General features: G+C 44.1%; 1 protein-coding gene across 1 annotated transcript; it reads left to right on the top strand.

The window, feature by feature from the left end:
* The first annotated feature begins 807 nt into the window (after positions 1–807).
* Positions 808–27216, top strand: LOC119949894 (histone-lysine N-methyltransferase SETMAR). Its single transcript, XM_038771740.1, has 2 exons — positions 808–960; positions 26414–27216. Exons 1-2 carry the CDS (start codon positions 808–810, stop codon positions 27197–27199), a joined length of 939 nt encoding a protein of 312 aa, XP_038627668.1. The 3' UTR covers positions 27200–27216.

Here is a 27216-nt window from a genome sequence, read left to right as displayed (position 1 = left end):
TCCTTCCCAAGTGCTTAGTCCAGTGCTCTGCACACAGTAAGTGCTCCATAAATACGATTGACTGACTGATTGACTGATTGATTCATTGTTTAGACTGTGAGCCCACTGTTGGGTAGGGACTGTCTCTATATGTTGCCAATTTGTACTTCCCAAGCGCTTAGTTACAGTGCTCTGCACATAGTAAGCGCTCAATAAATACGATTGATGATGATGTACAAGTAAAATAAATAAATAAATAAATTTATAAATAAGTAAATTCTGTGGCCAACTTGTCCTTCCCAAGCGCTTAGTCCAGTGCTCCGCACACAGTAAGCGCTCCATAAATACGATTGACTGATTGATTGTTTAGACTGTGAGCCCACTGTTGGGTAGGGACTGTCTCTATATGTTGCCAATTTGTACTTCCCAAGCGCTTAGTCCAGTGCTCTGCACACAGTAAGTGCTCAATAAATACGATTGATGATGATGTACAAGTAAAATAAATAAATAAATTTATAAATAAATAAATTCTGTGGCCAACTTGTCCTTCCCAAGCGCTTAGTCCAGTGCTCTGCACACAGTAAGCGCTCCATAAATACGATTGACTGATTGTTTAGACTGTGAGCCCACTGTTGGGTAGGGACTGTCTCTATCTTGTACTTCCCAAGCGCTTAGTACAGTGCTCTGCACACAGTAAGCGCTCAATAAATACGATTGATGATGATTGAAAGTGCTTTTAGGCCGGGCGGAAGGCCGGCGTGGCGAGGAAGGACTACATTTCCCATGAGGCTTTGGGGGGGGGGGGGGGGGGGGGCGAGGGGAGCGGCCATGTTCCGGCGTGGAGGGGGGCCTCGGGCGCCCCCGGGCGGCCTGCAGGGAATGGCGGCGGCCGGAGGGGGGGACGTTAGCCGTGGCTCCGAGAATCTCCCCGTCGGCCTGGGGCCGCATGGGCAGCAGCAGCAGGACTTGGGCCCGCTCCAGGTAGGCCTCACTAGCCAAGCGGGGACCCCCGCATCATCATCTGCATTTATTTATTTATTGATTGATTTATTTTATTTGTACATATCTATTCTATTTATTTTGTTAGTATGTTTGGTTTTGTTCTCCGTCTCCCCCTTTTAGACCGTGAGCCCACTGTTGGGTAGGGACTGTCTAGACGTTGCCAACTTGGACTTCCCAAGCGTGCTCTGCACATAGTCAGCGCTCAAGAAATACGATTGATGATGATGATGGTTCATTCAGTCGGATTTATTGGGCGCTTACAGAGAAGCAGCGTGGCTCGTCTGCATTTATTGAGCGCTTACTGTGTGCAGAGCACTGGACTAAGCGCTTGGGAAGTACAAATTGGCAACATATAGAGACAGTCAATCAATCAATCAATCAATCGTATTTATTGAGCGCTTACTATGTGCAGAGCACTGTACTAAGCGCTTGGGAAGTACAAATTGGCATCACATAGAGACAGTCCCTACCCGATAGTGGGCTCACAGTCTAAAAGGGGGAGACAGAGAACAGAACCAAACATACCAACAAAATAAAATAAGTAGGATAGAAATGTACAAGTAAAATAAATAAATAAATAAATAAACAGAGTAATAAATATGTACAACCATATATACATATATACAGGTGCTGTGGGGAGGGGAAGGCGGTAAGGCGGGGGGATGGAGAGGGGGACGAGGGGGAGAGGAAAGAAGGGGCTCAATCTGGGAAGGCCTCCTGGAGGAGGTGAGCTCTCAGCAGGGCCTTGAAGGGAGGAAGAGAGCTAGCTTGGCGGATGGGCAGAGGGAGGGCATTCCAGGCCCGGGGGATGACGTGGGCCGGGGGTCGATGGCGGGACAGGCGAGAGCGAGGTACAGTGAGGAGATTAGTGGTGGAGGAGCGGAGGGTGCGGGCTGGGCAGTAGAAGGAGAGAAGGGAGGTGAGGTAGGAGGGGACGAGGTGATGGACAGCCTTGAAGCCCAGGGTGAGGAGTTTCTGCCTGATGCGCAGATTGATCGGTAGCCATTGGAGGTTTTTGAGGAGGGGAGTGATATGTCCAGAGCGTTTCTGGACAAAGATAATCCGGGCAGCAGCATGAAGTATGGATTGAAGTGGAGAGAGACACGAGGATGGGAGATCAGAGAGAAGGCTAGTGCAGTAGTCCAGACGGGATAGGATGAGAGCTTGAATTAGCAGGGTAGCGGTTTGGATGGAGAGGAAAGGGCGGAACTTGGCAATGTTGCGGAGCTGAGACCGGCAGGTTTTGGTGACGGCTTGGATGTGAGGGGTGAATGAGAGAGCGGAGTCGAGGATGACACCAAGGTTGCGGGCTTGTGAGACGGGAAGGATGGTAGTGCCGTCAACAGAGATGGGAAAGTCAGGGAGAGGACAAGGTTTGGGAGGGAAGACAAGGAGCTCAGTCTTCGACATGTTGAGCTTTAGGTGGCGGGCGGACATCCAGATGGAGATGTCCTGAAGGCAGGAGGAGATGCGAGCCTGGAGGGAGGGGGAGAGAGCAGGGGCAGAGATGTAGATCTGGGTGTCATCAGCGTAGAGGTGATAGTTGAAGCCGTGGGAGCGAATGAGGTCACCAAGGGAGTGAGTGTAGATTGAGAACAGAAGGGGACCAAGCACTGAACCTTGGGGAACTCCCACAGTAAGAGGATGGGAGGGGGAGGAGGAGCCTGCAAAAGAGACTGAGAAAGAACGACCGGAGAGATAAGAGGAGAACCAGGAGAGGACAGAGTCTGTGAAGCCAAGGTCAGATAACGTGTTGAGGAGAAGGGGGTGGTCCACAGTGTCAAAGGCAGCTGAGAGGTCGAGGAGGATTAGGACAGAGTATGAGCCGTTGGATTTGGCAAGCAGGAGGTCATTGGTGACCTTTGAGAGCGCAGTTTCCGTGGAATGAAGGGGACGGAAGCCAGACTGGAGGGGGTCGAGGAGAGAGTTGTTGTTGAGGAATTCTAGGCAGCGCGTGTAGACAACTCGTTCAGTCCCTACCCAACAGTGGGCTCACGGTCTAAAAGGGGGGAGACAGAGAACAGAACCAAACATACTAACAAAATAAAATAGAATAGATATGTACAAGTAAAATAAATAAATATCATCATCATCAATCGTATTTATTGGGCGCTTACTATGTGCAGAGCACTGTACTAAGCGCTTGGGAAGTACAAATTGGCAACATATAGAGACAGTCCCTACCCAACAGTGGGCTCACAGTCTAAAAGGGGGAGACAGAGAACAAGACCAAACATACTAACAAAATAAAATAAATAGAATAGATAGGTACAAGTAAAATAAATAAATATCATCATCATCAATCGTATTTATTGAGCGCTGACTATGTGCAGAGCACTGGACTAAGCGCTTGGGAAGAACAAGTTGGCAACATATAGAGACAGTCCCTACCCAACAGTGGGCTCACAGTCTAAAAGGGGGAGACAGAGAACAAAACCAAACATACTAACAAAATAAAATAAATAGAATAGATATGTACAAGTAAAATAAATAAATATCATCATCATCAATCGTATTTATTGAGCGCTGACTATGTGCAGAGCACTGGACTAAGCGCTTGGGAAGTACAAGTTGGCAACATATAGAGACAGTCCCTACCCAACAGTGGGCTCACAGTCTAAAAGGGGGGAGACAGAGAACAAAACCAAACATACTAACAAAATAAAGTAAATAGAATAGATATGTACAAGTAAAATTAATAAATATCATCATCATCAATCGTACTTATTGAGCGCTGACTATGTGCAGAGCACTGGACTAAGCGCTTGGGAAGTACAAATTGGCAACATATAGAGGCGGTCCCTACCCAACAGTGGGCTCACAGTCTAAAAGGGGGAGACAGAGAACAAAACCAAACATACTAACAAAATAAAATAAATAGAATAGATATGTAGAAGTAAAATAAATAAATATCATCATCATCAATCGTATTTATTGAGCGCTGACTATGTGCAGAGCACTGGACTAAGCGCTTGGGAAGTACAAATTGGCAACATAGAGAGACAGTCCCTACCCAACAGTGGGCTCACAGTCTAAAAGGGGGGAGACAGAGAACAGAACCAAACATACTAACAAAATAAAATAAATAGAATAGATATGTACAAGTAAAATAAATAAATATCATCATCATCAATCGTATTTATTGAGCGCTTACTATGTGCGGAGCACTGGACTAAGCGCTTGGGAAGTACAAATTGGCAACCTATAGAGACAGTCCCTACCCAATAGTGGGCTCACAGTCTAGAAGGGGGAGACAGAGAACAAAACCAAACATACTAACAAAATAAAATAAATAGAATAGATATGTACAAGTAAAATAAATAAATATCATCATCATCAATCGTATTTATTGAGCGCTTACTATGTGCAGAGCACTGGACTAAGCGCTTGGGAAGTACAAATTGGCAACCTATAGAGACAGTCCCTACCCAACAGTGGGCTCACAGTCTAAAAGGGGGAGACAGAGAACAAAACCAAACATACTAACAAAATAAAATAAATAGAATAGATATGTACAAGTAAAATAAATAAATATCATCATCATCAATCGTATTTATTGAGCACTTACTATGTGCAGAGCACTGGACTAAGCGCTTGGGAAGTACAAATTGGCAACCTATAGAGACAGTCCCTACCCAACAGTGGGCTCACAGTCTAAAAGGGGGAGACAGAGAACAAAACCAAACATACTAACAAAATAAAATAAATAGAATAGATATGTACAAGTAAAATAAATAGAGTAAGAAATATGTACAAACATAGATACATATATACAGGTGCTGTGGGGAAGGGAAGGAGGTAAGATGGGGATGGAGAGGGGGACGAGGGGGAGAGGAAGGAAGGGGCTCAGGCTGGGAAGGCCTCCTGGAGGAGGTGAGCGCTCAGCAGGGCCTTGAAGGGAGGAAGAGAGCTAGCTTGGCGGATGGGCAGAGGGAGGGCATTCCAGGCCCGGGGGATGACGTGGGCAGCCCGGGCTTGGGAGTCCAGAGATCATGGGTTCGAATCCCGCCCCCGCCACTTGTCAGCTGGGTGACTCTGGGCAAGTCTCGTCACTTCCCTGGACCTCAGCTACCTCATCTCCCCCCTTTTAGACTGTGAGCCCACTGTTGGGTGGGGACTGTCCCTTCCTCACAGCACCTGTATATATGTATATAATAATAATAATAATAATGGCATTTATTAAGCACTTACTACGTGCAAAGCACTGTTCTAAGTGCTGGGGGGATACAAGGTGATCAGGTTGTCCCACGGGGGGCTCACAGGCTTCATCCCCATTTTACAGATGAGGGAACTGAGGCCCGGAGAAGTGAAGGGACTTGCCCAAAGTCACACAGCTGACAACTGGCAGAGCTGGGATTTGAACCCATGACCTCTGACTCCAAAGCCCAGGCTCTTTCCACTGAGCCACGCTGCTTCTCCTCCGCGCTAATATGTTTGTACATATTTATTACTCTATTTATTTATTTTACTTGTACATATCTATTCTATTTATTTTATTTTGTTAGAATGTTTGGTTCTGTTCTCTGTCTCCCCCTTCTAGACTGTGAGCCCACTGTTGGGTAGGGACTGTCTCTATATGTTGCCAATTTGTACTTCCCAAGCACTTAGTCCAGTGCTCTGCACACAGTAAGTGCTCAATAAATACGATTGATTGATTGATTGATTGAAAATGGGGGTGAAGACTGTGAGCCGCACGTGGGACAACCTGATCACCTCGTATCCCCCCCAGCGCTTAGAACAGCGCTTGGCACATAGTAAGCGCCTAACAAATGCCATCATTATTCATTCATTCGTATTTATTGAGCGCTTACTGTGTGCAGAGCACGGCTCAGTGGAAAGAGCCCGGGCTTTGGAGTCAGAGGTCATGGGTTCGAATCCCAGCTCTGCCAATTGTCAGCTGGGTGACTTTGGGCAAGTCACTTCCCTTCTCCGTGCCTCGGTTTCCTCATCTGTAAAATGGGGATGAAGACTGTGAGCCCCCTTTGGGACATCCTGATCACCTTGTAACCTCCCCAGTGCTTAGAACAGTGCTTTGCACATAGTAAGCGCTTAATAAATGACATCGTTATTATTACTAAGCGCTTGGGAAGTACAAGTTGGCAACATATAGAGACGGTCCCTACCCAACAGTGGGCTCACAGTCTAGAACGGGGAGACAGAGAACAAAACATGTTAACAAAATAAAATAAGTAGAATAAATATGCACAAATAAAATAGAGTAATAAATTCGTACAAACATATATATATAGGTGCTGTGGGGAGGGGAAGGAGGTAAGGCAGGGGGAGAGGAAGGAGGGGGCTCAGTCTGGGAGGGCCTCCTGGAGGAGGTGACCTCTCAGTAGGGCCTTGAAGGGAGGAAGAGAGCTAGCTTGCCGGATGTGCGGAGGGAGGGCAATGATAATAATGATTATTATTATTATTATTGAGTGCTTACTGTATGCGGAGCACTGGGCTAAGCACAGAAGTGAAGCGACTTGCCCAAGGTCACACAGCTGAGAAGTGGCGGAGTCGGAATTAGAACCCACGACTTCTGACTCCCAAGCCTGTGCTCTTTCCACTGAGCCACGCTGCTTCTCTAATGATAATATTCATTCATTCAACCGTATTTATTGAGCGCTTACAGTGGGCGGAGCACTGTGCTAAGCATTTGGTGAGTACAGTTCGGCCACAGATAAAGACAATCCCCACCCAACAACGGGCTCACAGTCTAGAAGGGGGAGACAGACAACAAAACAAAACGAGTAGACAGGCATCAATACCATTAAAATAGATAAATAGAATTATAGATATGTACACATTATTAATAAAATTAATAGAACGATAAATACGTACATATATACACAAGTGCTGTGGGGTGGGGAGGGGGTGATGGGGAGAAGAGGAGGAGCAGAGGAAAAGGGGGGGCTCAGTCCGGGAAGGCCTCCTGGAGGAGGCAAGCACTAGACTGTGAACCCGTTGGTGGGTAGGGATTGTCTCTATCTGTTGCCGAATTGTACTTTCCAAGCGCTTAGTACAGTGCTGTGCCCACAGTAAGTGCTCAATAAATACAACTGAATGAATGAAAGAAGCACCGTTCTGAGAGCTGGAGATACAAGGTAGTCAGGTCGTCCCACTTGGGGCTTGCAGTCTCCATCCCCATTTTCCACATGTGGGAACTGAGGCCCAGAGAAGTGAAACGACCTGCTCAAGGTCACACAGCAGACGAATGGCGGAGGTGGGATTAGAACCCAGGCCCGTGCTCTATCCACTAGGCCGGGCTACTTCTACACCCCCCCCCCCCCCTTTCTTCCCACAGGCTCCGTGGCCTGTTTTCGCCCAGCACAAAGTGGCAGGGAACGTGTCGTCTCATTCTCTCGTTTTGTACTGTACACTGTGAGCTCGGTGAGGGCAGGGATTGTCACTCTTTATTTTGCTGTATTGGACTTTCCCAGGCGCTTAGTGCAGTGCTCCGCACACAGTAAGCGCTCAGTAAATACGATTGAATACCCTCCCAGGCGCTTAGAACAGTGCTCTGCACCTAGTAAACACCCAATAAATACCACTGATTGATAGAGAAGCGGCTTGGCGCAGCGGCAAGAGCACGGACTTGGAAGTCAGAAGCCGCGGGTTCTAATGCCAGCTTTGCCACTTGTCTGCTGTGTGACCTTGGGCAAGCTGCTTAACTTCTCTGTTCCCTCATCTGTAAAATGGGAATTAAGACTGTGAGCCCCACTTGGGACAACCTGGTTAGCCTGTGTCTACCCCAGCACTTAGAACAGTGCTTAGCACATAATAAGCGCTTAACAAATGCCATCATCATTATATATAGTTAATGCCCCAACTAGGCTCTCATTTCCCCTACGCCCTCAGCTCCGCTCAGTGGAAAGAGCGCGGGCTTTGGATTCAGAGGTCATGGGTTCAAATTCCGGCTCTGCCGCTTGTCAGCTGTGTGACTTTGGGCAAGTCACTTAACTTCTCTGTGCCTGTTACCTCATCTGTAAAATGGGGATTAAGACTGTGAGCCCCACTTGGGACAACCTGATCACCTTGTAACCTCCCCAGTGCTTAGAACAGTGCTTTGCACATAGTAAGCGCTTAATATTATTATTTATATTATATTATATTATATATTATATTATATGTTATATTATCATATATAATATTATATTATAATAATATTAATTGTTAATATTAATAATATTATCATACGATATTAATATTATAATATAATATTATTGTTGTGTTATTATTGATATATAGTAAGCGTCATTATTATTATTATTAGGATTGGCTCCCTTCACCCCTCCCACAGCCCCACAAAACTTCTACAAACATCCCTAATTTATTTCTATTAGTGTCCGTCTCCCCCTCTAGACTGTCAGCTCCTCGTGGGCAGGGAACACGTCTAGCAACTTTGTTATGTTGTACTCTCCCAAGTGTTTAGTACAGTGACCTGCACACAGAAAGCGCTCAATAAATACCACTGACAGATACCCGTGTTGCCCGCCGGGGAGGTGTTCTTTCACCAGATGGTTTTCATCGTCTACAGACGTCTTGCCCCCAGGCCTTACGCTGCAAGTATGGATAGGAAATATGAGGAGGAGCAGTGGAGCCTAGTGGGAAGAGCTGTGGCCTGTTAGTCAGAGGATCTGGGTTCTAATCCTCCTTCTTCCAGTTGCTTGCTGCGTGACCTTGGGCAAGTCATCCCACTTCTCCGGGCCTCAGTATCCCTCATCTGTAAAATGGAGATTCAATTAGTCTGTTCTCCTTCCTGTTTAGACTGTGAGCCCCAGTACTTAGAATAGTGCTTGAGGCATAGTAAGCACCTAACAAAATACCATAATAATGATAGTAATAAAATGTGTTTTCTATTTGCCTGAAATGTCATATTTTGAGTCGAATGTGTGGTCATTTGGAGCCAGTCAATACCCATTCCACCTCGAGTTTGATAGTTGTCTTCATCTTTCTCCCGTTTGCAAAGATCACATAATAATGATAATAGTAATTGTATCTGTACAGAGTGACCGACGTGCCAAGCACTGTACTAAGCTCTGGGGCGGATACAAAATAGTCAGGTCGACAAAGTCCCTGTCTCACATGAGGACTCTCAGTCTAAGTAGGAGGAAAAACAGGTATTTAACCCCCATTTTACAGGTGAGGAAACAGGCACAGAGAAAGTAAATGACTTGCCGAAGGTAACACAGTCGGCAACTGGCAAAGGTGGAATTAGAACCCAGGTCCTCCAACTCCTAGGAGCTCTTTCCACTAAACCACGATGCATCTTGAAAACTCTAGTTTCTCATGAACCTCACTTTGAAGTTGTCTAGGCTTGGTATCAAGGGGCCACCCAACCCCCACCCCGCCACCTGCCCCCCCCCCCAACTATCAATCGTATTTACTGAGCGCTTACTGTGTGCAGAGCACTGTACTAAGCGCTTGGGAAGTACAAGTTGGCACTTCAGAGAAGTGACTTGCCGAAAGTCACACAGCTGACAATTGGTAGGGTCGGGATTCGAACCCATGACCTCTGACTCCAAAGCCCGGGCTCTTTCCACTGAGCTACCAGATACATGAATGAATGAATACAGATTTTTTACTCTGTTTATTCTACTTGTACATATTTACTATTCCATTTATTTTATTTTGTTAATGTGTTTTGTTTTGTGGTCTGTCTCCCCCTTCTAGACTGTGAGCCCGCTGTTGGGTAGGGACCGTCTCTATATGTTGCCAACTTGTACTTTCCAAGCGCTTAGTACAGTGCTCCGCACACAGTAAGCGCTCAATAAATACGATTGAATGAATGAATGAGCCCGCTGTTGGGTAGGGACCGTCTCTAGATGTTGCCAACTTGGACTTCCCAAGCGCTTAGTACAGTGCTCTGCACCCAGTAAGCCCTCGAGAAATGCAACTGAATGAATGAAACAGGGGGCACGGGCCGGAGGGGCGGGAGCCCACTTGGCAGCTCACCTCCTCCAGGAGGCCTTCCCAGACTGAGCCCCCTCCTTCCTCTCCCCCTCCTTCCCCTCCCCACAGCACCTGTGTATATGTATATATGTTTGTACATATTTATTACTCTATTTTACTTGTACATATTTATTCTATTTATTTTGTTAATATGTTTTGCTTTGTCGTCTGTCTCCCCCTTCAAGGCTGTGAGCCTGCTGTTGGGTAGGGACCGTCTCTAGATGTTGCCAGCTTGTACTTCCCAAGCGCTTAGTACAGTGCTCCACACACAGTAAGCGCTCAATAAATACGATTGAATGAATGAATGAATGAATCAGATCTCTGTGTCTTAGCTTCTTTGCTCTTGTCAAGCCGACCTTCTCTCATTCCTTCCTCTGCTGCCATATCTGACAATACACCTTCTCCCATGGTATTCTCCTCTCTTGAAACGGCCATCCTTTAACAGCCTCCGTTTTCTCAATATTTCACTTCCTTCATGAAGCAGACCCTTATAAAAGCGAACGGGTCCATCCACTTCTGTAGCCTCCCTCCTAAATCATCCTCAGGAAAAAGTCACTGCCTCCAGGAGACATTTTCCCAACTAATACCTAGCTCCTAGAAGGCAGGATCCATGTCTTCATTCAATCGATGGTATTTATTGAGCGCTTATTGAATGCTTACATATTTTTTACTCTATTTATTTATTTTATTTGTACATATCTATTCTATTTATTTTATTTTGTTAGTATGTTTGGTTTTGTTCTCTGTCTCCCCCTTTTAGACTGTGAGCCCACTGTCAGGTAGGGACTGTCTCTATTTGTTGCCAATTTGTACTTCCCAAGCACTTAGTACAGTGCTCTGCACATAGTAAGCGCTCCATAAATACGATTGATGATGATGATTGATGATTGAGCATTCAGGGCACCGGACTGAATTCTTGGGAGGGTACAGTACCAGAGAGTTAGGAGACATCCCTGCCCTCAGGGAGTTTACCATCTTGTAGGGGAAGACGGACGTTAAAATCAGTTGCAGCCAGGGGAAGTAGCAGATGTATAGAAGTGCTGTATGGGGTAAGCGCTTAGTACAGTGCTTTGCACACAGTAAGCGCTCAATAAATACAATTGAATGAATGGGGTGTGTCAAAGTAATTAAGGGTTACAGATCCAAGTTCGTAGGTGACAGAAGGGAAGGTGAATAGGTGGGGGAAGAGTCGTCAAGCTTAGAGGAGATATGATTTTAAGTTTTCTACTTTTCTTGTAGAACCTAGTACAGCACTCTGCTCACAGAGGGCACTCCATCATCATCATCATCATCAATCGTATTTATTGAGCGCTTACTATGTGCAGAGCACTGTACTAAGCGCTTGGGAAGTACAAATTGGCAACACATAGAGACAGTCCCTACCCAACAGTGGGCTCACAGTCTAAAAGGGGGAGACAGAGAACAAAACCAAACATACCAACAAAATAAAATGAATAGGATAGATATGTACAAGTAAAACAAATAAATAGAGTAATAAATATGTACAACCATATATACATATATACAGGTGCTGTGGGGAAGGGAAGGAGGTAAGATGGGGGATGGAGAATACTGATGATCATCACTGACCCCCAGTATTTCTGTACAGAGCATTGGACTAGGCGCTTGGGGACTATACAGTAGGAGAAAAAAAGAGATGGTCCCTGCCCTCAAAGACCTTACCAGTTAATAGGGGAGACTAGCCACCTTTCCCTCCCCCTCCCCAACAAAGAATATCTCTCTTATTTCGAAGTTTGTTACTAAGGGACCGACTTGGTAGTTGTGCTCAGATATTCACCTAGGACATGATATGTAAATATTAAATATGGATGATAATATAAAGATTAAAAAGGCACAGTAATGCTACTGTAAAAACTTCAGCATGGAGTATTAAAAAAATCTATTAATATACCACCAAAAGGCTATTTCTAAACTTTAATAGCTAGGAACTTTACAACAATTTTCTCTTCCTGGTCATTTGGAAACCAATTTTTGATGCTCAGGAAAACTGGTTCCCCCCCCCCTCCTTTTTTAGGGGGGTGGGGGGAGAGAAATAATTTGTACTAACCCCTGGTTTTTCAAATATCTTTTTATTCCTGTTTTCGGTGCCTAAGCATACGTAGAAATAAAAACAATAATGTACTCTTTTTAATTCATTCATTCAATCGTATTTATTGAGCGCTTACTGTGTGCAGAGCACTGGACTAAGCGCTTGGGAAGTACAAGTTGGCAACATATAGAGACGGTCCCTACCCAACAGTGGGCTCACGGTCTAGAAGATAATGGCATTTGTTAAGCGCTTACTTTGTGCCAAGCACTGTTCTAAGCGCTGAAACGTCAGTCCACTCCAGGTGGGCCTCGAACCCACAACCCTTGGCTTAGGGGGACAATACCTTGGCCATTAGGCCACATGCTGGATGGGCGTGTTTTAAAGACTTCTTAATTCTTTTTAATAAGTTTAACTAAGACTTGGAAATGCTACAATCAAGAGTACCACAGTATTACAGACAATTAGTGGTTGAAGCAAAGAATATCTGTTAGTCCTGAAATTTTGGAAATGCTACAGTTACAATCAAGAGTATCGCAGTATTACAGACAATTAGTGGTTGAAGCAAAGAATATCTAAGTCCCGAAATTTTGGAAATGCTACAGTTACAATCAAGAGTATCGCAGTATTACAGACAATTAGTGGTTGAAGCAAAGAATGTCCCGAAATTTTTACTTTCACTGATGTACTGATCTCTAAACCCAACTTCAAACACTGTTGGAAGGTCCCAACTGAACCATAACAGGACTTGTCTGGCCCACACTCCTCTAGTAGCTGCCTTGAGCAAAAACAAGCTCAAAGGGCTAGAGGCCAAGTGTACAGCTTCTTGTAGCTGGTATTTCAAAACAACCAAAAAAGGAATGAAGCCTTTCAGAGCCCTTCTGGCAAATCCAAGAAAGAGTCCTCGGCTTTTAAGAGCAGCGTGTAATACCCCGCTGCCTGACTGTTTCTATACCGACTTCGTCTTACTGGAACCAAACTTTAAGGTGGAAACCATCTTGTTCCTTTTTATTCAGCCTCGTTTTAGTCTTCCAGTGGTATCGTGCTCTCCATTATCGCTTTTCTTATAATTGGAAAGCAGAACTAAAGGTCCCACTAGTTTCAAGTCCGTGACTTCCACCGTACCACCACATACTGATGGCAACCCATTTTCTATTCCTGGCCCGGTGACGTGTATGATTTTTTTTTACCAGATACGTTAGTTGCCCGGGCCGCTTCGCTTGTAAAATTTGATATTAACCTGGAAAGACACAAATGGGATTAATAATGAAAATTGTATTGCATAAATTACTGGGGTTTCGAAATCTTGAGTAGGTGAGTTGGTCTCTCCCCTCTGCCCCCGCACCAATTTTAAAAAGTAACTTACCTGCACAATTAAGCCAGAATATAGGAGGACACTATAGCCTCAGCTAAAGGGTTTCCCCATATCTTTAGCAAAAATAGGAAATGGTTTGTGTTAACACATGTACAATTTGCATATGTTTCTTGGGAAAATGTCCTGTAAGGTTGCTTGTATCCACCCCAGCGCTTAGTACGGTGCCCGGAACTAAGTAAGCGCTTAACAAATATCACAATTATTATGATTACAAAGGGGGATTCATTCATTCAGTGTACATATCTATTCTATTTATTTTATTTTGTTAGTACGTTTGGTTTTGTTCTCTGTCTCCCCCTTTTAGACTGTGAGCCCACTGTTGGGTAGGGACTGTCTCTATACGTTGCCAATTTGTACTTCCCAAGCGCTTAGTACAGTGCTCTGAACATAGTAAGCGCTCAATAAATACGATTGATGATGATGATGATGATGCAGAGCACTGTACTAGGCGCTTGGGAAGTCGAAGTCGGCAACATATAGAGACGGTTCCTACCCAAAAACGGGCTCACAGTCTAGAAGAGGGAGGCAGACAACAAAACAAAACAAGAGAAGCAGCGTGGCTCAGTGGAAAGAGCCCGGGCTTTGGAGTCAGAGGTTGTGGGTTCTAATTCCGCTCTGCCGCTTGCCTGCTGTGTGACTTTGGGCAAGTCACTTAACTTCTCTGTGCCTCAGTTACCTCGTCTGTAAAATGGGGATGAAGACTGTGAGCCCCCCGTGGGACAACCTGATCACCTTGTAACCTCCCCAGTGCTTAGAACAGTGCTTTGCACATAGTAAGCGCTTAATAAATGCCATCATTATTATTATTATTATTATAAGGTATCATCCTTGTCCATAAAATAAAAAAAATAAAAATACCTCCGTGCTGATCCTGGAATTCGATTCTGAAGATATGCTCCCTGAAATATTTTTCTAGTATTCGGGACACCAGTACATTTTATCTGCTTTCACTTAAAAAGAAATATTTCACTAATCAAGTGGATTAATAGGAGTTCATTAGTCTGAAGGTGAGACTTTGGGCTTTCAGCAATATTACTTTGAAGCATGCGCATCATCGTCAATGTTTTTTGGGCACCTGGGTGTAGAACACTGTATTAGGTGCTTGGGAGCCTGTTGTGGGCAGGGATTGTCTCTTTTTATTGCTGTATTGTACTTTCCAAGCGCTTAGTACAGTGTTCTGCACCCAGTAAGTGCTCAATAAATGGGATTGAATAAAAGATATTCCTGCCTTTGAGTAATGTACATACATTAAATTATTTTCTTTCTAAAGATATTTTTAGGAAATCAAGATTCCAGAGCTTAAATCTTGCCATTAACATTCCCAGTAAGTGGGCCTATGATGACATCTTTTATTAGAAACCAGTCAGCTTATTCTTTAAAAAAGACTAAGTGAAAATATATTTTAGACTGGTACAATAACTTGCTACGATTTTTATGCTTGAAAAAAACCCAAAAGGATCTTACAGATTAAAAAAAAAATGAACTGTGGGGTTGTTCCCTCTTAATTTCTCTTTGAAGATCTTTTTAATTGGCTTCCATGGGTTGTCCAAATGTGGTCTTTTAGTCACATTTTATCATCCAATCCTTAGGGATGAAAGGCATCAGCTGTGGGTTAATGCAGAACATTGCTATTAGAGTGTTAAATTAAGTAATGCACTTGCCTCTTCTGCAGTTAAACAGAATTATGATGAGTACTTTAAAATTCTGACAGGTATTTAAGGTTCTATGTAAGGTTCATAACTGAGGCTAAATATAAAAAACATACCTTTTCTTGCTTCATTACGGTTCTCAATGGTATGAGACATATTTCAGAAGCATTTAACCTTTGTTTTCCCGTGAGATATAGTTGAGATTTTGATCTATTCAGGGACTGATAGGAAAATAAGAATATAAAAGTTATAGGAAACCCCAAATAAGTCATAATGCTCACCACAACATTTTAAAAATTTCAGCTATCTGAAGTACAGCTCCTATATCAACGTTACGCTTTTGTTAGTGCATTAAGAATCGGGGAAGTGTTGTAATGAATCATATAATCAAAGCATAGAAGTTAAAACTAGGGCAAAGTTGGCAGATATGTCTGTTTTGTTTAATGGTAGTTGTGGTATTTATTGTTACTGTGGTATTTAAGTGTTTACTCTGTGCCAAGCACTGTACTAAGCTCTGGGGTAGGTACAAGGTATTCAGGTTGAACACAGTCTCTGTCCCAATCAGGGTTCACATTCTAAGGAGGGAGAACAGGTGGTGAATCCCTATTTTACAGATGAGGAAACTGGGGCACAGAGAAGTTAAGTGCCTTGCCCAGGGTCACACAGCAGACAAGCCCTCTAGACCGTAAGCCCGTCGTGGGCAGGGAACGCATGTACCAACCAGGACCTTCCTGGACCGGGGGAGCCTCGGTGTCACGTAGTAAAGTCAAACCATACCTCTGATTACCATGGAAAGTTTTTTATTGAGTTTTCCCAACGTGCCAGGAAGTGACATATCCATACACACACTCCACCAAGAAGCCAATACCAGTCTACTGGTCAAGGGAGCCCGTTCTGCCAATGCTTCTTCTTGGAGTGGTGCTCTCCGCTGATTCAAAATGAGCGCCTTTTATCTGCTGTAGGTGTGGCAGTCATTGATCCAGGCCCATCCCGGCTAGAACAGGGAAAGAAAACCCTGCCTCCCCCCATGCTCCACCCCCACAAGCCCACAATCACCTGCCCCGAGTGAAGCCCATCAGTGCCTTCACCAGTCTCTTCCTTCTTCTAGTTCGTGGGACCAGCTGGTTGTGGACTCAGCACACCAACTCTTATTATATTGCACTCTCCCAAGCACTTTAGTTCAGTGTTTGGCCCACGGTAAGTGCTCAATAAATATCACTGATTGATTGACGTAGCAGAGCCAGGATTAGAACCCAGGTCCTCTGACTCTCAGGCTTATACTGTTTCCACTAGGCCACTCTTCTGTGAAAAGTTATTTTAACAATAATAATAGTTTAGTAATAATTTGGGTCAAATATATAAAAGGAATATATTATACTAAACACCTGTATATATGTCCACAGCACCTGTATATATGTTTGTACATATTTATTACTCTATTTTACTTGTACATATCTATTCTATTTATTTTATTTTGTTAGTATGTTTGGTTTTGTTCTCTGTCTCCCCCTTTTAGACTGTGAGCCCACTGTTGGGTAGGGACTGTCTCTGTATGTTGCCAATTTGTACTTCCCAAGCTCTTAGTACAGTGCTCTGCACATAGTAAGCGCTCAATAAATACGATTGATGATGATGATGATGATTAAATATATATAATTTGAGGCAAATATAAACTATAGTTGCCCTATTCCCACCTCGATGTGGATGTCTCTCAAATATATTTCCTTTGCCCCAACCTTTCACCTGCTTTTCCTTTTTGCCTCCGAGACATCCCAGCGCTTAGACCAGTGCTTTGCATATAGGAAGTGCTTAACAAATGCCATCATTATTATTATCTCCACATGCATGTCCCATGAGCAACTTCAACATCTTCCCTGTGATACCTACCCCGTCTTCTAGCTTTTCCATCAGAACTGGCAATAGCACTATTTTTCCTGTCGCTGAAGCTTGCCCACTGGATGTCTCTTTGCCTTCTCACTGTCTTTTAACCCTCACATTCAGCCACTAAATCCTGCCAGTTTTCTCCACAGTATTTCTCAGCTCCCCTCCTCCTTCAGTACACAAACATCGACTACCCTAGTTCAAGACTGTGAGCCCGTTGTGGGCAGGGATTGGCTCTGTTGCTCAATAGTACTTTCCAAGCGCTTTGTACAGAGCTCTGCACACAGAAAGCGCTCAATAAATATGATTGAATGAATGAAACTCCTGACTGGCCTACTCCTCACTGGACTCCCTGCCTCCAGCTTGGCCCCTCTTGGGTCGTCTTCCTAAAACTCCATTCAGTCTCCCCTCTTTAAAAACCTGTAGTGGAACAAAGACCTCCACTTCTCTCAACCTCAAGCGAAAACTCAGGAACATTGGCTTCGATGCCCTCCACCCGCTCTCTCCTTCCATACCTGCGGTCTTCCTCTGCTCCTCCCCGCTTGCACTCTCCACTTCTACCAAGCTCATTGGTATCCCTCATTCTCACCTCTCCCACCTCCGTGGCTCAGTGGAAAGAGCACGGGCTTTGGAGTCTGAGGTCATGGGTTCAAATCCCTGCTCCACCAATTGTCAGCTGTGTGACTTTGAGCAAGTCACTTCATTTCTCTGTTCCTCAATTCCTTCATCTGTAAAATGGGGATTAAGACTGTGAGCCCCACGTGGAACAACCTGATCACCTTGTAACCTCCCCAGCGCTTAGAACAGTGCTTTGCGCATAGAAAGTGCTTAATAAATGCCATAATTAATTAATTAACTGCACCAGGTCACAACTCTCCCCATCTTCAAGACCTTCTTGCAGCATCAACTCCCCCAGGAAACAATGCCCACTAATTTCTTTTTCCTTGGGTCATGTCATCCCAACAGCCCTTCCAGACTATATATATCTACAGCACTTATCACATATATCGCTCTACGAGCTCTATTGTTTATTCCTTTATTCATCTTTCCCTTGTTATAACTAGTCGATCTCTTCCTCCTAGCTGTAAGTCATTTGTGCCTGCCTCCCTCCTTCATTCACTGTAAACTCCTTGAAGGCAGGAATGGTGTCTTTGACCTTTATTGTACTCTCCCAAGTGCTTATCGCAGTGCTCTGGACACAGTGGATGCTTAGTGCCATTGATTGATTGATGGGTGATGTCACTGTGATAATCAGAAGTTCACAATATTACCCCCAAATGCAGATATTGTGCTCGAAGAACCAGTAAGTTGGGTTTTGCGTACAACTCACCGAATGTATGTTTGTGTTCAAGATGCTCTAACAAAGTTTAAAGATGGCTTTTAAATTCTAAAACAGACTGGATTTTATTGCCACTCATTAAGTTCAAGGCAACCTAGCCCACCAAAGAATTCCGACAATTTCAATCAGTCCATCAATGGAATTTCTGAGCATTTACTACGTGCAGAGCACACTACTAGGTGCTTGGGAGAGTACAGTATAACAGAATTAACAGACAAGTACTCTGTCCATAATGAGCTTACAGTCTAGAGAGGGAGGCAGACATTAATCTGAATAAAATAATTTTCAACATAGAATTTAAAGACATTTTGAGTGACTTGGAATCATTTTCTAATATTGACTATAACCCATTTGTACCTTAGGCAGTAAAACCAAAACTTGATTGGCAAAGCTTTTCCTTCACTCTCTGCTGGTAAGGACGTGGATGCCCGCCGAAGAAGTGATGAATGAATCTTGCCTGGGCTCCATGGAGTTCTTTCCCCTTTTCTCCTAAATTGGATCCTGCCGCTCCCTGGGGTGGGTGACTGGGATCACCTGGGGAATTTAGATTAAGAAATAGCCTGGCTTAGTGGAAAGAACCTGGGTTTGGGAGTCAGAGGATGTGGGTTCTAATCCTGCCTCTGCCACCTGTCTGCTGTGTGACCTTGGGTGAGCCACTTCACTTCTCTGTGCCTCAGTTACCTCATCTGGAAAATGGGGATTAAGACTGAGCCCCAGGTGGGACAACCTGCTTATCTTGTATCTACTCCAGCACTTAGAGCAGTGCTTGGCACATAGTAAGTGCTTAACAAGTACTATTGTTGTTATTATTATTTTTAGATAACTCCCAATGTGCAGTCTTCAAGCTCTGAACCCTGAAGTCCTTCGACCCTCCACGAGTCTTTTCCTGGTGTAGATTTTAGCTCTTTTGCTGTGACTGTTAGCATTTCGTTAGCACCTACAGTGGGATTTTTCCTCTCCCAGCCCCACTGTTAGCCATGGTAAGAGACCAACAACCCTTGCATTTTAACGGAAAAAAAACCACAAAAACCTCAAGTCTTTATGCAAGGAAAATAAGCCCCCTCACAAGACATTTGTGAGGTATTTCATCTACATTCTGTAAATGAGATAACTAATCCGAGGCAAGCAAAGAACTTGCCTCTGGTCTCCAGCAGCCCAAAATCCTGAATTCATTCATTCATTCATTCGATCGTATTTATTGAGCGCTTACTGTGTGCAGAGCACTGTACTAAGCACTTGGGAAGTATAAGTTGGCAACATATAGAGACGGTCCCTACCCAACAGCAGGCTCACAGTCTAGAAGGGGGAGACAGACAACAAAACAAAACATTTTAACAAAATAAAATAAATAGAATAAATATGTACAAACATATATACAGGTGCTGTGGGGAGGGGAAGGAGGTAAGGCGGGGGGATGGGAAGAGGGGGAGAGGAAGGGGAGGGCTCAATCTGGGAAGGCCTCCTGGAGGAGGTGAGCTCTCAGTAGGGCCTTGAAGGGAGGAAGCAAAACCATTCCTGCTCTGCAACGGGCCCAGCTGTTCCATCTCCAAGGGTGCCAAGCATAGACAGGAAACTAATAGTCCTGGTGCCTGTTAGGCGCTTTCAGCTCGAGTGTAGAACCAGTTCTCGTCATAAGGCGCCAATTCTTTGTGTTTGGCTAGCTAGACTGTGTCCACCCATTCGGGGACCTTTAGCTTCCCTGACTTTTTGAGGAAGGCAGCCAGGGCTCGGACGAACTCCTGCTGGTTCACGTCCTTCACAGTGACTCCTGGCATCGTGTGGCCTCCGCGCTGCCGGGCAGGGAAAAGGGGACTGACGCTTTGGGCCAAATTTACGGTTGAAATGGTAACCCTTGGCTGCTGGAGACCAGAGGCAAGGTTTAGAGAGATGAAACAACTTGCTCAGTGAATTCTTACCAGAGCCAGAAATTGAAGGCCTTCTAATTTGGTCAGGGTCAGGACTACTACTGATATTGCGTCCTTATGGCAACTGTGAGCTGGTTATCTCGGTTACTCATGTTTATAAATTTGGGGACTATGAAAGTTAACAGTTTCAAGGGTACTCCCCCATTAGACTGTAAGCTCCTTGGAGGCTGGAAATTAATCTTTTGTGCTTCTCCTGCACTTTCTCAAGGGCTTAGAATCACCCAATCAGTAGTGTTTACTGAGCACCTACTGTGTGCTGAGCACTTGGGAGAGTACAAGAGAATTAGTAGGCACGATCCCTTTCCTCAAGAAAGTTTCAATCTAGTCGGTGAGCCAGACACTAAAATAAATTAGATAAGAGGAAGGGAAATGGAAGAGAAACAATTTGATAGTGCTTAAGTAACAGGGAATTTAAAATATGTACACAAGGACAGAGAGGTTGTGAGTGCAAAGTTCTTAGTAGGGTGCATTGCATTCAGTAGCTGCTCAATAAATACCATTATCAGTCCTGTACAGGAGGAGAGCAAGTTTCTAAGGCTCTGTAATTTAAGTGGTTACCAAAAAGTGAAACAGAAACACATAAATAGTATATAAACTTGCGGTCACCATTTTCAGCTGGTTTCTGTTCTACTATGATGTAAGTAGATAGGGAAGCAGAGCCTGTGGGTGTTGTCATTCTATTTCAAGAAGTTCCTTCTGAAAGACATTTTTCTGACTTATTTAAAATTCCCAAATCCGGTCAATTCTATTTTTGTTTTCATGGGTCTTTTTCAGAGGCCTACATAGACAGTGGTGTTTTTCAAACTCTTCTATAGCCCAAATTGACTAATTAGGATGCTCCTAAACTGTTAGAGCCCAGGTACCAAAATCCAGCAAAAGAAAACAGGGAAACATGGTAGATCTCAGAGAATGGTCTGTAAATTGAATGTTTTTAGCTGACAGTGTGAGCAATTCATTATAATAAAAATCTCTAATAATAGTATTTAAGTTCTTAACTATATACTAAGCAATGCACTAAGTGCTGGAATAAAGTAAGAACATGGGAGGGAAAACAGGTATCTTATCCCCATTTCTACCAATGAGGAACCTGTGCACAGAGAAGTGAAGTGAAGGTCACTTAACAGGGCAAGAGGTGAAACAGGGTTTGGAACCCAGGTCTCCTAACTCCCAGGCTGTCTCTTGCCCCTAGGCCCTGCTGTTTCTCTAATAATAATAATAATAATAATAATAATGGCATTTATTAAGCGCTTACTATGTGCAGAGCACTAAATTCCAGAACCCCAAAGCACAACCAGAGGTTTTCCTAAAGATGAAGACTCACTCCTCCAATTAGTGTTTGACACCTGCCACTTGTATGCTGTGTGACCCTGGCAAGTCACTTCACTTTTCTGGGCCTTAGTTACCTCATCTGTAAAATGGGGATCGAGATGTGAGCCCCATGTGGGACAGGGACTGTGTCCAACCTGCTTTGCTTCTGGCCATCCCAGCATCTAGTACAGTGCCTGGCACATAGTAAGCGCCTAACAAGTACCATCATTATTATTATTATTTTAGGTTAATAGTTTTGAATAGTTGAATTTTAAGCCATTTGTATTGTTGATTTAACTATGTTCTTATTGTTCTACGTTTTCTCCCCATCTCCCCTCCCCCCCCCCCCCTTACTTAGATTGTGAATCCTCTGTGGGACAGGGACTGGATCTTAATTGATCTTCCCACATTTACCCCAGTGCTTTGTACATTGTAAGCATTTGTTCATAATAATTCTATGAAAGTAAATAGGATAATTTAAAGCCCTCCTTCTTCATTCCAATGAGAGAAAGTCCAGGTTCTATTTAGTCCAGGAGTGAGAGTAATTTCTCTGATAGTACAGGCCATTCCGATTCATGAAAAGTTGAAGTCAGAAGCCATCCTAAACTATGGCTTCTTACCTGAATAACAGGATCATTTATTGGCTGAGTGATCTGTACAGTATTGAGGAATGAGGGAGTCTGGAGGGATAAGCAAGTTAAAAATCTTCATGAATCATTTCATAAATAGACGATTTTGCATTTCATTACTTCTTAAATACCATAGGAGCCATTTCCCTTAGCCCACAGTTTGGATTTTCCTCCCTCCGCTGTACCCCCTTCCCCACCCCGCAGCACTTGTCTATATTTGTACATATTTATTATTCTATTTATTTTATTAATGATGTGTACATATCTACAATTCTGTTTATTTTGATGCTGTTGATGCCTGTCTTTTGGTTTGGTTTTGTTGTCTGTCTCCCCCTTCTAGACTGTGAGCCCGTTGGGTAGGGATTGTCTCCATCTGTTGCCGAATTGTACTTTCCAAGCGCCTACCACAGTGCTTTGCACACAGTAAGCGCTCAGTAAATATGATTGAATGAATGAGTTTTCCAGTGACTTGAACGTAATTCCAGTTGTTGCAATTCCTCAGTTTACTCCCTTGTAATGTAAGCACGCTGGAAATAGCATTTACTTTCATATCACTAGAGGGCTCCTTAGACACACAAATGTGGCTGTTCTTCATACTCAAAGATAAACCCTGCAGGCAGGAAGATTTTGGGTGAAAGAGAATAAGTCTCTTCCAGTAACATTGGGCATACCCTACTGGGATGCGCTTAAGATCTTAGAGTGGGCATAAAAAGTTAAAGTTCCTTACATAATTTCCCGAGGCACCTAACCTACTGCCAGGAAGTAAACTGAGCTGCTGAATGTATAAAAGGCTGTGGTACTAAGGGAATTGGGCTGATAGAATTTCATCCTTTTCAAAACTGGCTTCCCACCTAGTACCCAGAAGCACATAATAAGGCACGGAGATCGCTCCTTATAAAACAATGGATTGCGCATACCAAAAAATCTCCTCTGTTTCGCTTTCTTGGGTTTTGAAAATGTATTTCCCTGTGTGTGTAGAAACAACTGGAAACTTGGCTCCATAGGGGGAAACAATCAATCAATCAATCGATCGTATTTATTGAGCGCTTACTATGTGCAGAGCACTGTACTGAGCGCTTGGGAAGTACAAATTGGCAACATATAGAGACAGTCCCTGCCCAACAGTGGGCTCACAGTCTAAAAGAGTCTGAAACAGTCTAAAAGAGTGGGCTCACAGTCTAAAACAATGGGCATCTTGCATTACTGCAGTGCTTTTGGGATTAGTAAAAATCTACTGACTCAGTCAATGGTATTTATTGAACACTTACTATATACAGAGTACTATACTCAGCGCTTGGGAGACTACATACAGTACAACAGAGTTAGCGGACACATTCCCTGCCCACGAGCATAGAGTCTAAAGGAACAAATGTCATTTCCTCACAATGAATTGTAAGCTCTCTGAGGACAAGGATTGGGCCTTTAACTTTGGTTGTCCTCTTTGAAATACCTACTACAGTGCTCTTGCTCTGCACGGAGTATGTGATCTATAACTACTGTTGGATGAATTAACTAAAAACATCTAGAAGTTTAATAATAGGTGCATTTATATCTTAGTTGCCTTAAAATTTCTGGCATGATTTTTTGAATTTTTTCTCTTTTTATGATTTTCGTTAAACACTTACTGTGTGTCACCTACTGTTCTAAGTGTTGGGGTAGATAGAAGTTAATCGGGTCGGACAGAGCCCCTGTCCCACATGGGGCTCACAGGCTAAGTAGGAGGGAGAAGAGGTATCGAGTCCCCATTTTGTAGAGGAAACTGAGGCACAGAGGAGTTCAGTGACTTGCCAAGATCACACATCAAGAAGTTGGCGGAGCCAGGATTAGAACCCAGATCCTCTGACTCCCAGGCCTGTGCTTTTTCCACTAGGTCACGCCGCTTCCTTGAAAGGAAGATCACTGTAGTGGCAGGAAATTTTTAATTTTAATATATGAAGTGCCAAATTAAGCTATGAAATAACTAACGTGTTTCTAAAAGGTCAATTATGTGTAAATCTATGCTGACTTTTGTGGAAAAGTATAAACCTACAAAAGGAATAGAAACTTCCAGAAGAATCCATTTATTTCTTGGAAGAATGCCTCTTAAAAGGTAGCATAGTTCTACTGATGAGCTTGGTTTAAAAAAAAATCCCCTCCTCAACCCCTCTAATAGCTACCCATTTTTCTCTACATGATACAGAAACTCCTGATCATCCTGTATCCTCCCTAGCTCTTAGAACAGTGCTTGACACAGAGCAAGCACTTAATAATAATAATAATAATAATAATAATAATAATAATGATGGTATTAAGCGCTTACTGTATGCAAAGCACTGTTCTAAGCGCTGGGGGGATACAAGGTGATCAGGTTGTCCCACGTGGGGCTCACAGTCTTAATCGCCATTTTACAGATGAGGGAACTGAGGCACAGAGAAGTTAAGTGACTTGCCCAAAGTCACACAGCTGACAGTTGGCAGAGCCGGGATTTGAACCCCTGACCTCTGAGTCCAAAGCCCAGGCTCTTTCCGCTGAGCCAATAAAAACCACAGTTATGATTATTCTTATTACCATTGGATTCCAGGGCTGGCCGCCAACTGTCTCCACCTTAATCTTCCGCTCTCTCCTCGGCTTCGCCCCAGTTCATACCGTTTGCTCTCCTGAAACGAAAGTCCTAAAGGCCCCTCGCTTCCCACCTTCCCATCTCCATCTCATTCGACTCAGTTTCTCCTCCTGCCCAAGTCTGCCAAACAAGATCCCTTTTCATCGTCAAAGCCCTCCTAAAGAACCACCTCCTGTAGCCAATGAATCCCCACCTCCCCTATGGGGTCATCTCATCCAGTTTCCAAAAACACTGAAGGTGTCAATTGATTTCTTCATTTTTTTGCCGGTTTTTACTGGTAACAAAACCAAGATATCTACCCATCTCCTCCATGAGTTGGTAAACTCCTCAAGGGCAGTGCTCATGTCTTCTTTTATCGTATACCCCCCAAGTGCCTCCTACAGTAGTCTGCACACCGAGCGGACCCTCGGTAAATTCTGATGATGGTTAAAAACCCATGGTATTCATCTTTAAAGGGAACCCCTCAAATTAAGGTGAACAGCACTTAACGTTTGTAAATTTGCACCATTTTGGCTTCACAACTCATTTGATTTGACTTTACAATCACCAGCCTCCTTTATCACAGTAGCTCTGGGGATATGAACAGTGGCGAGGATTGGACGGGGGTGTCACGGGGGAGTTGGGGGGCAGGTTTAAGAGGGCGATCGAGTGGAAGAGTCCGGGAGTAGGTTGGAAAAGGGTTACCTGTTTGCCAGGTGGAGTCGGGAGAGTCAACACGTCCCATTTTCTTTGGGTGAAGTTCGAGGTAGCTACTCTCCACGGTAGAGTAACTGACAGAAGTAGCGTGGCTCAGTGGAAAGAGCATGGGCTTTGGAGTCAGAGGTCATGGGTTCAAATTCCAGCTCTGGCAATTGTCAGCTGTGTGACTTTGGGCAAGTCACTTAACTTCTCTGTGCCTCAGTTATTTCATCTGTAAAATGGGGATTAAGACTGTGAGCCCCCCCATGGGACGACCTGATCACCTTGTAACCTCCCCAGCGCTTAGAAACATGCTTTGCACATAGTAAGCGCTTAATAAATGCCATCATTATTCCCTTCTAGACTGTGAGCCCATTGTTGGGTAGGGACTGTCTCTCTATGTTGCCAGCTTGCACTTCCCGAGTGCTTAGTACAGTGCTCTGCACACAGTAAGCGCTCAATAAATACAAGTGAATGAATGAATGACAGATTCCATGATAATCCGTCCAACCTCAGTATGAATACATGAACGTAGCTATGCCGTCATCTGTAACTGAGTAATTTCGGTCAAAATAGAGGTATCTGACCTGGGTTTAGGAGCCAGTTCTCCATTTATAAACTGTTCCCAAGAGAAAACTGGTTCCGACTTAGAACGATTCGTAATAAGGCACGATTTTCAGGAAACCAGTTGTGCCAAACATCTGAGGATGACCCGAATCAAGGATTCTGGCAGTTTGGGGGAAAATCTTTTAGAGGAAATTAGGGCGCTCCCCCTAGGAGCTGTGATCCACAGTGTGGCTGAACGATATCCAACCCAAAGACAGAAGCTGCATTTGCGGCACTGAATGAATAAGCAAGGGGAGAGGTAAATAGGGTTTGATTCTAATTTATTGTTGACGAGTAAATGAAAAGGTGAAAAATCCCACAGTGAGGGATGCCTGGACGGGTAGTTTTTTGAGCAGAGCAGTCTCTGAGTCATTTTCATCAGTTCCCTTTCTCGCTTCAGAGTAGTGGCTCCAAACGGCCCAGCTGATCTGTGATATCTCCTTTTCTTCGCAGTATACTCCTGAGCACGTGATGGGACCCGGAGCGGACATCGATCCGACTGAAATAGCCTTTCCAGGATGTGTCTGCCGTACAACTTCCTGCCTCCCCAGTAATTGCTCGTGCCTTCCTCGAGGCCTGAATTACGATCACTCGTGTCTCAAAGATATGGGAAACGAAAACAGTTACGGCAGGCCCATTTACGAGTGCAACGTCATGTGCCAGTGCAGTGAAGAGTGCAAAAATCGAGTGGTTCAGAAGGGTCTGCAGTTCCGTCTAGAGGTGTTCAAAACCGATAAGAAAGGCTGGGGGCTTCGGACTCTGGAATTCATACCGAAAGGAAGATTCGTTTGTGAATATGCTGGAGAAATTCTAGGGTTTTCTGAGGCCTGTAGAAGAATGAAGTTACAAACCCCAAGTGACTCCAACTACATTCTAGCAGTCAGGGAACACCTGCATAGCGGACAGGTCATAGAAACATTCGTGGATCCCACCCGGATCGGTAACGTGGGCCGATTCCTTAACCATTCTTGTGAACCCAACTTACTCATGGTCCCCGTCCGAATCGATTCGCTGGTGCCCAAATTGGCACTTTTTGCAACCCAAGACATCTTGCCCGGGGAAGAACTCGCTTATGACTATTCGGGAAGATTTCACAATCGGGTGGAGAGCCACGGAGATCAAGACACGCTACACAGAGACAAAGCAAACAAACCTTGTTACTGCGGGGCTAAATCTTGTGCCGCTTTCCTGCCTTACGATAGTTCTCTTTACTGTCCCTTAAACAAAAGTACTAATTAAAGGATTTATCATCATCA

Source organism: Tachyglossus aculeatus, chromosome X1 (genome assembly GCF_015852505.1).
Source record: "Tachyglossus aculeatus isolate mTacAcu1 chromosome X1, mTacAcu1.pri, whole genome shotgun sequence".
Lineage (NCBI taxonomy): Eukaryota > Metazoa > Chordata > Mammalia > Monotremata > Tachyglossidae > Tachyglossus > Tachyglossus aculeatus.
Note: the sequence above shows the minus strand (reverse complement) of the source record. Positions and strands in the feature narration are given on the sequence as shown.